Below are 15,340 nucleotides of genomic sequence, written 5' to 3' on the forward strand. Positions count from 1 at the left end.
AGTCGAATTAAACTTGAACCAAAACGAGAATATAGAACAAAAATAACCAAAGCTTTCCTATCGGTTTGTGCCTGAAACCGAAGTAGAAAGAACCCAAGCACCCAAACTCCGCAAATTTGTCCCGGTTTGGATAGATCGGTTCGATAGAAATTTCTTCTGTTTTTGCCATCTGCACGTGTGGACCTTGCCGGGATGCATAAACAAGTGGCCAGGATCAGGATGTAGACTGTTCAAAAACACTGCTTAGCAATAGCATGTACACACTGTTATTGGACATATTTACTTACTCTTGTTTGTATCACAAACCATTGTCACTTTCTTCTCCTACTCAACGTTAATGAAGAAACTTTCATGTTTAATTCTGCAATTATAAAACGTACTCCCCCTGTCAATTAAGCTTCTCATATCCTCTCTTTAGGACTTAGGAGAAATTGCACGGTACAACTTCTACCACGACATCTCAGCTGAATCTTAGTTGTAACCCATATGATCTCCATCTTTAATGTATCGCACCTCTTAAATAACACACCAAGCTGTTCTTTTCTAACATTAAGAACCTTCCGGGAATTTATGAAACTTCTGTGAAGTGAATTCATCATGGAACTTTTGTTCAACGCGGGAATTCAAAAACCTTCTACGAATTCAAGAACCTTCCGGGAATGACTTTAGAATACAATATACATACACTTCTCTCTCAAGGTGCTATATCAAGGTGTTTCTGTATAAATCTCGGCTCCCGTTCCATATGTTTTGCAAGTGAATCTCACTGTACTATGGGAACCCTATAGAGAGTACTGAGTACCCTCTACCAAATCCTGAAGAAGATAAGACATTGTCAATGACCAATGGGAACCCTATAGAGAGTACGATTCGTCATTCTTCCAGCTAGAAAAAGTAGTTTGTCTTTAATTTACTTCACTTGCCCTATGATTTATTTTGTTACGTTTTATGGATCTCATAAATCTTATAACCCAACACAAAAAAAAAAAAAAAAAAAAAAAAAAACTGATCACCAAAATGGGCATAAAAGTTAGAAAAAGCCCATAAGGTCACACCACCGGCCGGTCAACAGAAACAAAACCAGATCAAGCCAGAACAGTAAACCAAACATACTTAAACCGGGATTAAAGACGTTGTGACGAATGCATGAGTACGTTAGTTATTGCGTGGTTGCGTGGTGGAAGAGATGAAGTCCCACACTCCCACGTGGTTAAGTCTTTTGGGTGGCTAAAGTTTGCACGTTGCCTCTTACCACATTTGCTTCTAACGTTAGCCACTTCTAATTTTCTTTTGGTTTATTCGAGGAATCATTTACCCTCCTGCCTGTAATATAAAGTTTCACGAAATTGAATTCCTCCTTTAATTTATAATTAACAAAAATTAGAAGAAGAGATCATACACCTATTTGAAAATTTTAATCAGTATATCGAATCGAATGTTTATAGATCGAAGATGTAATTAATTAACTGATGAACGTTTTCGTCTGCTGCTTATTTACACGTGAATATCATGGATATATGACTTTTTCATTTTCCGACCAATAATGAGGACTTGATTTAGAATCTTAAATTTGATGTAATTACCAAAGCTTTTATTTTTTTTTGGTATTCCATTGGAAGTCAAAATATGAAAATACAAAAACAGGTGTTGATATATTTGACTTTGAGACGGTAAGTTGAACGGTATTTATTGTCGTGATTTGTTTTGACGCCAGCTCTGATAGAAATCGCAAAACTCAAACACGACCGTCGATTCTACACTATGGTAAACGACGACTCCCACAAGTCACGGAGGTTTGAGCGGCTGAGCCTTGAGCGTAGACGCTGACCTGGCACACAAATGTAAAACTTGGCCACCAATTAAGACACTTGTCTAGTTTTGCTCCGTCCTCTTAAACCACGTGGCATATGTTTTTCTTTTTCTTTTCCTTCTTCGAGAGTTCGTCGGTGTCCTTATCTAAAAAAATGATTTCGTGAAGAAAATAAAAGTTGGCTAATAGAATAGTTTAACGTTATAGGCCTAGAAGCCGAGTGAAATGTATATGGGAATGTCTATATTGTCCTTAAGGTACAGCACTGGGTGATTTGGGTTAAATATGGGATTAGGAGTCAACAACAACACTAAACACTAGTCCAAACAATCAATCGAGCACATTTTGAATGGTTACACAAACTAATGCAAACAAATGTTATTTTGATGACTTATTGACTTTCATTCCCTTCATCAACGGACGTAAGTGTTTGTAATACTTTTTTTTTGTCTTTGTGAAAACGAGAAGAGAAAAAAAAAATTGGGATTCCTCATCCACAAATAGATTCAATGAATCAAGAAAAAATCCCAACCAGACAAAAATAAAACATTAGAATCCCAACGGTGGATCCCACTTCCGACCATTTGCTGATTTTTTTTTTTTCCCAAATAATTCTAGATATTTTTTATTTTATTTTTTAAAATATGCAAATATATAGGCTTTTCGAGATTATTATCACAATTACAACTTTTAAATTCGGCAAAAAAAAAAAGATTAGTGAGTGTGTAAAGAATCAGATCGAACAAAAAAAGTACCCAAAAATGGGTTTATTTATAGATTTATGGATAACGACATGACTACAATAACAATTAGAGAGTCAAGTAATCCTCTTGTTTAGACAGAAAGGGTAATTAAGTAAATTCGTTATGCTCAGCTTCGCCTCGATTGCTGGATTTAACGGGCGAATAAGAACACCCACCACCAACGATAAATAGATTTTAGTTTCTTTCTTTCTTTATTCGGAATCATTTAAGTAGAAGAACAAAATTTCTCAATTTCTCTCTTGCAATCTCTTTGTTTTCTTTTGATTTAATTAGGTTTTCCCCTTTTCAATTTCGTGTTTTGGAATTGTATATACTTAGATTCGATTTTGTTCATAGATCTACGATTTTTGAGCTTTCTAGGAAAAAATATCTTCGTTTTCCCGAGAAATTGACGAAGCTTTTGGAGTCAATTCCGAGATTTCTTACGATTTTCGAAATTTGATTTCTTAAACCGAAATCAGAAGAACCAGAGAAGAGAGAGTTTCAAATGGTGGTAGCGACGACCATAGCGCTTTACGCCAGTCCAGCGAGCACTGTATGCTCTACAGCTCACCAAATCAACGCTCATATCTCTTGTGATCTCGATCTCAACTCCAGGTCTTCACCGGGGTCTTCTTCCACCTCTTCCCCAACAATCGGAGGTCTCTCTTTGCTTTTCTCCGGCGCATCCGTCAAATCATCTTCCTCTTCCTCGTCGTCGTCGCATCCAACGGTAGGAGATGAGTTAGCTTCGATACGCCATGATCGTAGCGACGATCGTACCTTAAGCGGCTCGTTCTGTTACTCTCCTAGCAAATTCATCGGTTCTTCGTACCTTAAACGAGATCATCATAGCCCTGTCTCGGTGCTTCACGGTCCGATCTCATCTAGCAACAGTCCTCCGATGAGGATTTCACGAGATCGGAACTTAGACGGTGGCTCTGCTCTCCGTTTAGGATCTAGCAGATTGTTCAATGGTTTCGTCAGGAAAGCTGTTGGCTCTTGTGTTGATTACGATACAGACTCTGTTCTTGTTGATGAGCAGCTACCGTTCGCCATGGACGATGGTTTCGAAGGAGAACGAAGACAACCTTATGCTAGGGATTTGCTTAGACGTGCTCAATCGAAACACAAAATCTTCGAAGATGAATCTGTGGTCAAAGCTTTTTACGAAGCTGAGAAAGCTCATAGAGGACAGGTGTGTGATTGTGAAGAAGAACTTAAAATCTCACAAACTTTTCAAATAATTTTGGTTTTGATTTTTTGCTAATTGATGTGTTTGAATCAGATGAGAGCAAATGGTGATCCTTACCTGCAACATTGTGTTGAGACTGCAATGTTGTTAGCTGACATTGGAGCTAATTCGACCGTTGTTGTAGCTGGTATTTTACATGATACGTTAGACGATTCGTTCATGAGCTATGATTATATTCTCAGAACTTTTGGATCAGGAGTTGCTGATCTTGTGGAAGGGGTAAGTAAAGAATCAGCCATGAATGTGTTTCAGCTAAAAGCTTGTTTTATGGTTGAGACTTTAGATTTAATTAAGTTCTGTCTTGTTATTGCGTTAGGTGTCTAAGCTTAGCCAGCTAAGTAAACTTGCTCGGGAAAACAATACGGCATGTAAAACTGTTGAAGCAGATCGTTTGCACACTATGTTTCTTGCAATGGCAGACGCGAGAGCTGTGCTTATAAAGTTAGCTGATCGGTTACATAACATGATGACGCTCTATGCTTTGCCGCCAGTGAAACAGCAAAGGTTTGCTAAAGAGACTCTGGAGATATTTGCACCTTTGGCTAATCGTTTGGGAATCTCTACCTGGAAAGTTGAGCTTGAAAATCTGTGTTTCAAGCATCTCCATCCTGATCAGCACCACGAGATGTCCGCTATGCTTGAAGATTCATTCGACGAAGTTATGATTACTTCTGCGATTGAGAAATTGGAGCAAGCGCTTAAGAAAGAAGGCATTTCTTACCATGTTCTATCTGGACGACACAAGAGCTTGTATAGTATCTACTGCAAGATGTTAAAGTAAGTTTTCATTTCCTCTTTATTCGAAAGTGCTTGTTGGTTAATCAGCTTCAGGGAGAGAACCAGAATACTGACACTTCATTTTATGTCAGGAAAAAGCTAACCATGGATGAAATTCATGACATTCATGGCTTACGTTTAATTGTTGACAATGAGAAAGATTGTTACAAGGCCTTAGGAGTAGTTCACAAGCTATGGTCTGAAGTTCCTGGAAAGCTGAAAGATTACATTTCTCACCCCAAGTTCAACGGGTGGGTTCTGCAAACCGTTAGTAGCTTATTTAATGATGCAGGCTACTTCGTTCTCTAATCATCTAACTTTGGGCTTTTGGAATTTTAGGTACCAATCTTTGCATGCAGTAGTAAGGGGTGACGGAACTATTCCACTTGAAGTTCAAATACGCACAAAGGAGATGCATTTGCAAGCTGAATTTGGGTTTGCAGCTCACTGGAGATACAAGGAAGGTGACTGCAAACACTCTTCATTTGTGCTTCAGATGGTTGAATGGGCAAGATGGGTTGTGACCTGGCATTTTGAAACCATGAGCAAAGACAAATCCTCGGTCTGCTCTTCGGAGCCCTTGTGCAGTTTCCCGTCTCACACTGAAGATTGTCCATTTTCTTATAAGCCCAATGGCAACCAAGACGGACCACTCTATGTCATTGTAATCGAAAATGAGAAGGTTAGTTATGATCACCTTCAAATTCTTCTCGTTGAGGGTGTATCTTTTTTTGGATTTTAATTTGATAAAGCTGAAAATGCAGATGACTGTGCAAGAGTTTCCCGCGAATTCCTCAGTTTCGGACCTGTTAAGAAGAGCAGGCCCAGGGAGCTCAAGATGGTCGATGTACAGCATCCCGGCAAAAGAAGAGCTAAGGCCAAGACTAAACCAGACACCTGTAAGTGATCTAAAATGCAAGCTGAAGATGGGAGATGTGGTGGAGCTGACTCCAGCCATACCTGACAAGTCTCTGACTGAATACAGAGAGGAAATTCAGCGGATGTATGATCGGGGGCTTGCGTTTTCACGCCCTCACCGTGCAGCTGCTGGTTCCATGGTTGGCTGGGGAAGCTAACAGATTCTCTTAATTACCTTTGTTCATGTATATATACTATAGTTGCATATATAGTAATGCTTCAGAAGATTTGTTGTATCTTTGGTATTGTGATTTCCACACAACAGTATATATATATATATTGCTCATATGATCTACGAAAACTGACTCTGGTCATTAATATATAATTCTCTTACATTCTACTCCTTGATACATATGGTCATTAATAATAATTCTGCAACTACATCTTGATACATAACATGATAGACTTTTTGTGCATCTACTTATTGGGTCTTCTAGAGAGAGGGAAAGAGACTCTTTGGGGAGTTTGACCTGGGAGTTCTGATGTTTGTTGTTGCTGCTGTTCTTGCGAGGACTGTGCAGGATCTGTCATTTCTTCATCATCCTCAGTTTCTTCAGGTTCTGTGGAAGCTGACTTCCTTGGTATCACAAGCTGGTAGTTCGGGCTCAGCAATGTGTCCTGATCAGGTGGGAGCGGAACACCCGGTCCTGCTATCGATTTTGGCAAAGGGATCTTGTTCCTACTTGCAGCAAGTTCTAGCAGAACCTAAATCAAACATCCAACAACAAAGACATCGAGATTCCAAAATCAAACGACATGGATTTAGCAAACGAAAACATTCGAGGTTCTCAGTAATGCAACTTATGTGGTAAGAGGGTTACTGTTTACAAATCGTAACTAAGGTGATACTTCCCTAATGATCATTCACATAGCAGCTAACCAAATGACTCTGGCCATCTCTTTCTCAGACAACAATCTCAAGAAAATGAAACAAGGAATCGTCAACGACAATGCATACCTCTCTTGGAGGTGGCTGAGAGAAGCTGAAATTAACTTTGGATTGAATAGCGAGCTTCACATCATCACAGTCAATGTTGGATTTGCTAGCATGCTCTGAGTAAACCTGAGCATCTGTCAACACTTCCACCACATACCGATACCATAGCTCCAGAAACTGGTGTATCACACGAGGCTCGTAGTCTTCTACACCCATCGACTTAAGCAGAGATTTCACAATTTTAGCATCTCTAGGTACATCCTCTTCACCTTCTCCAGCCATGTTCTCACTAAACAAACTCAAAAGTAAAGCCACAGAGTCAATTACGCACTATTCTTACACAAAACAACACAAGCAAACATCAAACAGGAGCTTCTATATCAAATAGATAAAAATTGGAGCTTCACGAGTCAGAGAAAAACGAAGATGGAGATATGATTGACACAAGAGGAGATTTTAACCTAGCTTCATCAATAAGTACCACAACACGAGTTTCTATACCATATAGAGGCGATACATACCTATCGCGAGCGGTAATGGCAGAAACACAACGGAGGTTGATGAAATCGGCGACTAAATCTCTCTCACTCTTAGATCTGCTCTACTTATGGTTCTGGTTTGTAAATCTGACTTAACGTTGAGGGTAAAACTGGAATATTTGTAAACGCTATTTATCATTTGCGTTTAGCGGTTCCGAGCAGCTGAAATGGGGGTAATTTAGTCTTTTGTAGTTAACTCGTGCATAGGCCCATTAAAGACCCACCAAATAAGAACGACCGTCGTATCATACGGGTGTTAAAATGGGTCCCATATTGTCATACTTCTCTACCAGCAAATTCAGCTAATAATAATAAGCCATTAAGAAATCTCAAGGAACTAACAGGAACTAGAGAACAGTCATAAGAAGACTTCGGCAATAAAACAGTCATAAGAAGACTTCGGAAATAGAAACTGACTACATTGATACATAACACAATACATTGTACCTTGCTTCATTGCTAAAGATTCGCCATTTAACATACACATCCACATCCAATCTGCAGAAACAGATCATCATTTTAAGCTACAGAAAAATAACAAAACTAAGTAATCATTATCTTACAAGGCTTCCTTAGGAATAATGGTTTCAGCTCATTACACAGAGAACTGAGACATACGGTGATTATTAACATTATTACAAGGCTTCCTTAGGAACATTATCCATTCATTTTAGCCACCAACTTCACACATATAGATTAGAAACATTACACGCTGATTATTATGTTCAAATGTTAGCACAAGGAACACTTGAGAATCTTAGACAGAACAAGTAAAACAGAGCCTAAAGAGTTATTAAACAGGATCTAGGAATAATCAATCCTAAACACATAAGTAACACATTCGTCAAGTACAATGACCAAAGAACATCAACAAAGTTCTCACTTAAAACACGTCAACCAAAGTTTATCATCACAAGTTTATCAGATCAAGCATGAAGGAAACAAACACAATAACATATAGCCTTATCAAAAAAGAAGCTGTTTCAGATGTCTTTTAAACTAAACAGTAAAGAAACAAGACAAGAATCATTCAGCTAAACAACACACCACAAGGAAACCCTTATCCACCCATAAGCAATTCAAACAACCCCACTTTAGTTTTTATCTACCTAAAAAAAACCCCTCAACGACTCTGAAACAAACACCAAAACCTCACTTAAGTAAGCATACCACAATCGAATAAAAGAAGTCACAAGTCACAAAACATGAGGCAAACATACATAAGATACTTACCGGTACCCAGCAGAAACAGAAAACTTGAGAGTCCGGTTTGATTTATTCAGGATTGTCAATGCAGAAGGTTTACAAATAGAACTGAGCTTTGTTGTAGACAATCCATCAGCTTTCAAATGATGAGATTGAGACCCACCTGTGCCATTAAACATAATCCAAATCGACCATTAAAGAGATTTTCATCAATGACTGAAAGAAAGCTGCTTGCTAAATGATCTAAGTAACAAAACGTAATCCAAATCATCCTCAAAGAATACAAATCATCAAAGCCAACCGTATAAACAACAATTTTTAGTAGCCTCCACAGAAACAAAGCCAACCATAAAACCATAAAATCATCCTCAAAGAATACAAATCAGAGTGGTGCATGACATTCTCGTTCATCACTGCCTCAATATCAAAAACCCAGAAACAAAAGATTAAAAGACAAGACCTGGGTATTATCAATCAAACCCAGAAACCCAAAAACAAGTACCCAACTCTCGTTAAATTATCAATCAATCTCACAGTCTGATGGGTAACTGAGTACAAACCTGGTTGCAACTAAAAAGAGTCGACACTTTAGCAGAAATCTTAGGAGTAGATCAAAGAGCTTCCTGCAAAAAGAAACCATTGTCTCATAAACAAAAATTCATGTATCAATAAAACCAAACCTCCATCGGAGAGAGCAAAAGGAACAGACTTTAATGTGTGGAAGCAGAGCAAATCATAGCACTCACCATGGAATTGGAAGCTGTGGAGAAGAGTTATGTCGGAATGGGTTTGGATCTGCCGGAGCTCGGAAGGAAGTCGATGTTTTAGCCTTTTAGGTTTCAACTTCGTTAATTTTTGAGAAATAAACGGGCTACCCGTTTAATTTCGGGTATACCCGTTACGCCCGCGGGTCTAAAAGGGTGCACCCGTTTAATTTTTTTTTTTTTTTAGCGTTATTAAACGGGCCACGGGTTTAAAAATTTTAAACAGGCCCGTTTAGGCCCGCGGGCCAGTTTAAACATCACTACTCGTATGTAAATATCTTAAATACCGATAATAGCCTCATCTCTCTCTTTCCTCTTCACTCGTCCCGTTGTGCGTGTCTGTGTGGAAATTTTGTGAAAATTTACCATTATGTCCTCGCCGGAGCGTGCCATTATCAATCTATTGCTTGACCTCGCTCTCTCCTTCGACGGCGCAGTCCTCGGACTAACTTTAGCTATCAGCGCCGTCGGTTCTGCTATCAAGTGTGCATCTACCAACGCCGCCTTGAACAAGATCAAAGATGCACCCGAAGTCTCCGTCGCTGACCTCCGATCACTTCTTCCGGCGTCTGAAGACAAATCCGAGACTAACGACCACGGGACCAGCTCTGATCAGCGGCTCGTTGTGGTTCGCGGATTCGTCAGACCGAAGATTTCCGGTGACGACAACGTGTTAATCTCGTCGGAGACTGGAGATAAAGCTCTTATCATCCAGAGAACGCAAACGGTACGCTTACTTAAAACACACAGATATTTTCAAACAGTTTTGTGAGTTTTGCAGTATACAAATTGCAATTGACCTAATTTTGCTTTATTGTTTCTTTCAAGAACTTTGGATGATTTGGTTCATGATTGATTAAGTTAACCATCAAGATTATGTGATTTGATCATCTCAAAAGGGAAATGTTATGTTTTGGGAACAAGTTGAAACTTTTTCTAATGTCTATCATTGTTGTTTACAGTATGTGTATAGTGGATGGAAGAGATTGTTCCACTCGACTGGTTACAGGTTTATGTTGGAGAGGTCTATGCCCAAACAAGGAGTTGATTTTATGAGAAAGGTAAAAGTCTGATTGGCTCCACTCTTTAGCAGCTTTCAGAGGTTTCAACTTTGGCTTCTATCCATGATCAAACTCGTTTGCTTTGTGCAGGTCCCATTTGTCATTGTTGGAAATGATCAACAATCGCAGTCTAGTTATCTCTTTGTTAACATGGATGGTTCAAGGCAACCTCTTCCGCTTACCACTGTGTATAATCGTTTGCAGCCTATTAACACTTCGTTTCTTCAAGCCTTTTTGTTCCCCGAGTATCCTGTGAGTATTTTCTTCAAAGAGATCTCTGGTTTTGAGAACCGATGGTTTACTTGTTCTTGACCACTTTGTAATCCTTTCTCTTCCAAGGTCGGTCTGCTTGATGTAGAGAAGATTTTACCACCTGGGAAAGATATAACAGCTGTTGGCATCTGCAGTTTTAAGAATGGAGTTCCTGAAATCAAATCGTGCCAAGATCTTCCTTATTTCTTGTAAGATATTTTTCTCTCGTCAATGATGAAATTATATATCTGCCTGCTAGCTAACTCAAATTACTACTTCCGTTTTCTACTTTTTGTTTTCTCAGTCTCTTGATCATTTGACAATACTTAGTTTATTGTTGCAAAAAGGATCCATTGCTGTTCATATATAAATCTTATTGAATAATCTTTGCAGATCAGAGATGACCAAGGACCAGATGATAGAGGAGCTTATGGATCAGACCAGCTTTATATTCTTAGGCAGTGTTATCTTGGGCATTGTGTCTGTTGGCATCCTTAGCTATGCTGCTGTCAGGTACTGGAGTTGTGAGAGATCAAATATAGTTATTGATCTGGGCAATGTTTTGATTCAAAGTTGTTTAACTGTCTTATCTTCAGGACCTGGAATAGATGGAAACTACGGAACCAGCAGAGAGAGCTGACACAGAGACCAAGTGAACCCATAGTCGATGATGAACCCGAGGATGCAGAGGAAATCCCAGATGGAGAATTGTGTGTGATCTGCGTGACAAGAAGAAGAGTACCTGCGTTTATTCCCTGTGGACATGTAGTATGTTGCAGGCGATGTGCTTCAACCGTTGAACGAGAGTTAAACCCTAAGTGTCCAGTTTGTCTTCAGAGCATTAGGGGATCTATGCGTGTATATTACTCTTAATGACTCTGAATCTTTTCTTCCCATTGTATCTAAATAGGGTAACGCAATTTGTACTCAGAGAATCCGAAATTTTCAATTAACAAAATAGTTTGACAATGATTTGAAAGTTCTTCAAGCCACTCTACATAGAGTGAGAGATTGCAGAGGATATGGAAAGCAAAGTTTTTTAAAGGAAGAATATTTTGTAAAGAAACCGATAAGAAAAAGTAGCCAAGGATGACTTCCCGTCATATATGATCACCAGTCGCCGGAATTAGTCGGAGTTTTCCCGGAGCAAGATCCTTCTCAGGTCCCTTCTCATGTCCCTGACATGAGAGCTGAGACATGGTGTGTTGATGGATAACCTGAGAATCTGAACTGAGGGTTTTGGAACATGTTGATACGGTTTGAATTGGACATCGGTGTGATCGAAGTAGACCCGATACCGCTTCCACCACCGCGAGGGCTCTTAGAGAAACTCTGTACATTTGCCATTTGAGAAGAACACAGTGAGTTTGATGATTCTTGAAGCTTCTTTGTATTGAGGAAACGTCCACCGGAGCCTCTAGCTCTCTTTAAAGCATGAAGATGGCGAGACTCATGAAGGTACGGCTACAGAAAAAAGAAAACAAAACTTTGTTACTCACTCCTGTATTGAATCGAATGTCTTCTTCTGAGTGAAAGAAAAGATTCATACTTTACGGCATTTGATGAGTTTGTTCTGAGCTTCGAGCTTAGCACGGTGCTTCCTTCGACGGAGGATTGCATGATACTGTTTCGCATTGACAAATATTGGTTCATTCTCTTGAATGTTATGAGGCAATGGTACTCTTGAAGAAACCAAACCCATCATCTCTAAATGTGGCAGCACCTGCATGCACAAAAAGATTTTCCAAATTTTACCAATCAATGCGCCAACATCAGTTCAGAATTGTGAAAGCACAGAACACTACCGTTGGTGTTGATGCATATTCATGAGGCAAGAAACCATTGAAATGTGATGTTTCAGCACATTGAAGAGACCAAGGTAGTGTTTGACCACAAGTAGGTGGAGGAAACACAGAATCTTGAGAAACCATAGACGAGGTGGTAGTTGACTTAGTATATCTTTCAATAGGCTTTCCCGAGTTTCCCATGTACCCTGCATCAACCAAAGACAAGAAGAGAAACCCATTAGCACTTTTTAGGCAATACGGTTAATGTTCAAAAAATCAGTTAAATTTATTTGACCTGAGAGATGTGTATTAACAGTGCTGCTGCATCCATAACGGTTACGTTCTTCAAAGCTTGCAACTTCACAACCACCGCCGCCCCCGCCTGATTCACCCGTAGATTGTGTTGAGGATGAATCTTGATCTTGCAGCTGCAAACTCGAATGTTTCATCCCAGGGAATTGTGTAGTAGACATCATTATATTATCCTTTGTCAAGGTGAAAGATTCAGATCCTTGAATGTTTGAGTTTGTTGGCATTGAGTTTCCCCAAGATGAATCTTTCCTTTGATGAAACACTTGCATTGTCTTCAAATCTTTAAGCTAAGTGTCCAAACCAAACAAAGTCCAGTCATAAGTCAACATTTTTTTTACATGATCCGCAAAAATCAAACAAACCCAACAGAGAAAATGAATCCAAAAAGATCATAAACACACATATTCCAGGTTCAATCATACAGTAAGATTGCTAATGATCTGAAGGGTTTCTAAAGATTCAAACTTTAAACATGGCTTAGAACTTACACATACATGCAAACACAAAGAGAGTGAGAAGAGAAACAGACACTGAAAATTTTTAAAACTTTCTGGGATTTTCAATAGCAGGAATCAAATCTCTTTTGAACTTACTGATCCAACCAACCAACCAAACATAGAAACTAAACAGAGTTTTCTCTCTCATCACTCAAAAATTGAGTTTTTTTTTAGTTTTGTAATTACATCATCAGAAGTAAAAATGGAGCAACCAAATCATAACACACTACCAAATAAATTAAGCGAACAAGAAAGAGAGAGCGAGAGAGAGAGAGAGAGAGAGAGAGAGAGACCTTTGGTGTTTTTGGATTTGGTAAGAGATGGAGAGAAAGAGAAGTTTAAGTAATAAGCTTGAGATTATGATGATGATGATGATGGTAATGAAGATGAAGATGATGATGATGCATGTCTCCTTCCTCAGAACATGGCTGTTTCTTTCTTCTCGCTTCCTCTCTCTCTCTCTCTCTCTCTTCCTCTGTCTTTGCAAATTGGGTATTGGCTATGGCTTAAAAGACTAATCTTGACTCCTTTTCACTTTTTTTTTATATATGTTTTTTTTTCTTCTTCTCTCAACAAATTACTTAGTTTATTTTCACACACAAAATATTAGTTAAGGAATAGTTAATTCCTTTTAATAAAGGAACTCTTTAATAAATGTATCTTATTCTAATTGCAAATAGTCATGTGTATAATTTTGATAAGATTATGTATAAAGTGATGGTAAAATGAATAGAATGTTAGGATTTAGGAAGAAAATTATAAGTAAAGAAAAAATGAAAATAGTTTTGAAAATATGGAAATGAAACCATTCTTGCAACCTGTTAAATATTTTTGGGTGAAATAAAGGTGGTATATTTTAGAGAAATATAGGGGTGGGCGTTCGGTTTTTTGGTTTGGTTTAGGTTCGGTTTTTTTGGTTTACGGTTTTTTTGGTTTTATAAAAATAGAACCATAAAGAAACCATATGTAATTCGGTCTGGTTACGGTTCGGTTTTTTCGGTTTATGGTTTTTTCGGTTTCATCAAAAATAGAACCATATAAAAACTATATGTATCACAGTTCGGTTCGGTTTCGGTTTGGTTCCGGTTTTTAATGGTTATTTTATACTTTTTAAAAATAGATAGTTGATACATAACTAAAAATAAACATAAAAGTAAAATCTAAACATAAATCAAAAAAATAGAATCCAAATTTAGTTTTGTAATTCGATAGATTACTAAGAGATCAATAACTATAAGCCCAATAAAGAAAAAAAATATTGATATTGTTATACAATATAAAGTTATAAGTTGGAGAAACTGATAATATCTAATTTATCCTAAATTTTTTTAAAAAACCAAAAAAACCATTCGGTTTTACGGTTTTTAACCAGACCAAACCTAAACCAAATGCTTAACTAAAATGAAAACCAAACGGATTTTTAGATTTAACCATAACCAAACCAAACCTATTATTTCGGTTCGGTTCGGTCCGGTTTTTTGGATTTCGGTTTTTTTGCCCACCCCTAGAGAAATACCCTAAAATATCACTAAAAAAAGTTTTATGTACAACTACACCACACATTCCATAAATTTTTAAAAATAACACTATTTAATACATTAAAATATTTAAAATTAATTTTTAGAATTTTGCTTTTTATGTTTAGGTTTTCAATTTCACATTTAAAGTATAGTTTTGAGGGGTAGAATTTAGTATTTTGAATTTATGAATTAATTTTGAAAGATTAATTGGTGCTATTTTTAGAATTTTTAAAGATGTTGTGATAAGTTTGCAAAAAAAAACTTATTTTGGTGTTATTTTTGAAAATCTCCCTATATTTTATAATGCCTCTATGAGTATTTCGTTAGTAAAAATATACTTGAACTTCAAAACAGTAGAACTATCTGTTTTGCTTTGTGTAGTTTTTATGGAAAATGTTCCATTTTTGTTTTGTTTCATATCAGTGATATATTATAAGAAAAATTCTAAGGATTATTTTCAGGAATCAGGATATATTACAAGGTTCAAAGGTATTAAATAAAATATACATAGAGGGTATTTTTAAGAATCATATTCTAATCCTACGTTGTTTCATAACAAATGTACAGAATAACATATTTTTGTATATATATAGTGAAAGATAGGTATTTTATCTAAACGTGCTTTTTTCATCTCTGTCTTTTTTTTTTGTAAGGTCTGTTTCTAGTATTTATTTTTAAATACAAAAGCAAAAGTTTAAGTGGAAGGTTGTCAACATCTCTCTTTATAGCGCAATCAATATTGCATTTAAGCGAATAAATGAAAATTGTTTTGTTTTTTTGTAGTTGGGGGTAATCGAAATTTATTGCAAGTCAAGCAAAGCGAAGATCCCTTTTTCAGTTTTCTTTCTTTTTTCACATTTCTTGATGCACATCACAGCTTCCCCAAATACACAAACCAATGAATCCTAATTTGGTAGTTTCTTCTGCAGTAGTATCTCTCTGCATTTAATCCACAACTCTCT

The 15,340-nt window shown here is 37.5% G+C and overlaps 4 protein-coding genes across 8 annotated transcripts; 2 read left to right on the forward strand and 2 right to left on the reverse strand.

Annotated features, from left to right (window-relative positions):
- The first annotated feature begins 2,481 nt into the window (after positions 1 to 2,481).
- LOC147924954 (putative GTP diphosphokinase RSH3, chloroplastic) lies at positions 2,482 to 5,843 on the forward strand. The gene is made up of 6 exons (XM_087494139.1): positions 2,482 to 3,751; positions 3,842 to 4,027; positions 4,125 to 4,585; positions 4,678 to 4,836; positions 4,925 to 5,267; positions 5,350 to 5,843. The coding sequence occupies exons 1-6, from the start codon at positions 3,062 to 3,064 to the stop codon at positions 5,659 to 5,661; spliced, it is 2,151 nt and encodes a 716-aa protein (XP_087350265.1). The 5' UTR covers positions 2,482 to 3,061; the 3' UTR covers positions 5,662 to 5,843.
- Positions 5,797 to 9,072, reverse strand: LOC147924955 (transcription initiation factor TFIID subunit 9-like). 4 transcript variants are annotated; one of them, XM_087494143.1, is made up of 7 exons: positions 8,932 to 9,072; positions 8,746 to 8,808; positions 8,213 to 8,348; positions 7,427 to 7,477; positions 6,962 to 7,141; positions 6,462 to 6,729; positions 5,797 to 6,208 (listed from the first exon to the last, which is right to left on the reverse strand). In XM_087494143.1, exons 6-7 carry the CDS (start codon positions 6,720 to 6,722, stop codon positions 5,921 to 5,923), a joined length of 549 nt encoding a protein of 182 aa, XP_087350269.1. In that variant the 5' UTR covers positions 6,723 to 6,729; positions 6,962 to 7,141; positions 7,427 to 7,477; positions 8,213 to 8,348; positions 8,746 to 8,808; positions 8,932 to 9,072; the 3' UTR covers positions 5,797 to 5,920. The 4 variants fall into 4 exon arrangements, with proteins under 4 accessions (XP_087350269.1, XP_087350270.1, XP_087350271.1 ...); XM_087494144.1 differs by having other exon boundaries at positions 6,962 to 7,265; XM_087494145.1 differs by having other exon boundaries at positions 6,962 to 7,260; positions 8,932 to 9,056.
- Positions 9,073 to 9,228: 156 nt separating this feature from the next.
- LOC147924956 (E3 ubiquitin-protein ligase SPL2) lies at positions 9,229 to 11,234 on the forward strand. Its single transcript, XM_087494140.1, has 6 exons — positions 9,229 to 9,676; positions 9,912 to 10,010; positions 10,101 to 10,262; positions 10,350 to 10,471; positions 10,656 to 10,775; positions 10,859 to 11,234. Exons 1-6 carry the CDS (start codon positions 9,320 to 9,322, stop codon positions 11,133 to 11,135), a joined length of 1,137 nt encoding a protein of 378 aa, XP_087350266.1. The 5' UTR covers positions 9,229 to 9,319; the 3' UTR covers positions 11,136 to 11,234.
- Positions 11,183 to 13,685, reverse strand: LOC147924957 (nuclear transcription factor Y subunit A-5-like). 2 transcript variants are annotated; one of them, XM_087494141.1, is made up of 5 exons: positions 13,152 to 13,685; positions 12,345 to 12,648; positions 12,068 to 12,255; positions 11,812 to 11,985; positions 11,183 to 11,726 (listed from the first exon to the last, which is right to left on the reverse strand). In XM_087494141.1, exons 2-5 carry the CDS (start codon positions 12,628 to 12,630, stop codon positions 11,433 to 11,435), a joined length of 942 nt encoding a protein of 313 aa, XP_087350267.1. In that variant the 5' UTR covers positions 12,631 to 12,648; positions 13,152 to 13,685; the 3' UTR covers positions 11,183 to 11,432. The 2 variants fall into 2 exon arrangements, with proteins under 2 accessions (XP_087350267.1, XP_087350268.1); XM_087494142.1 differs by lacking the exon at positions 13,152 to 13,685 and adding an exon at positions 12,856 to 13,106.
- Between the last annotated feature and the right edge of the window lie 1,655 nt (positions 13,686 to 15,340).

Source organism: Camelina sativa, chromosome 17, assembly GCF_030686135.1.
Source record: "Camelina sativa cultivar CO46 ecotype springtype chromosome 17, ASM3068613v1".
NCBI lineage: Eukaryota > Viridiplantae > Streptophyta > Magnoliopsida > Brassicales > Brassicaceae > Camelina > Camelina sativa.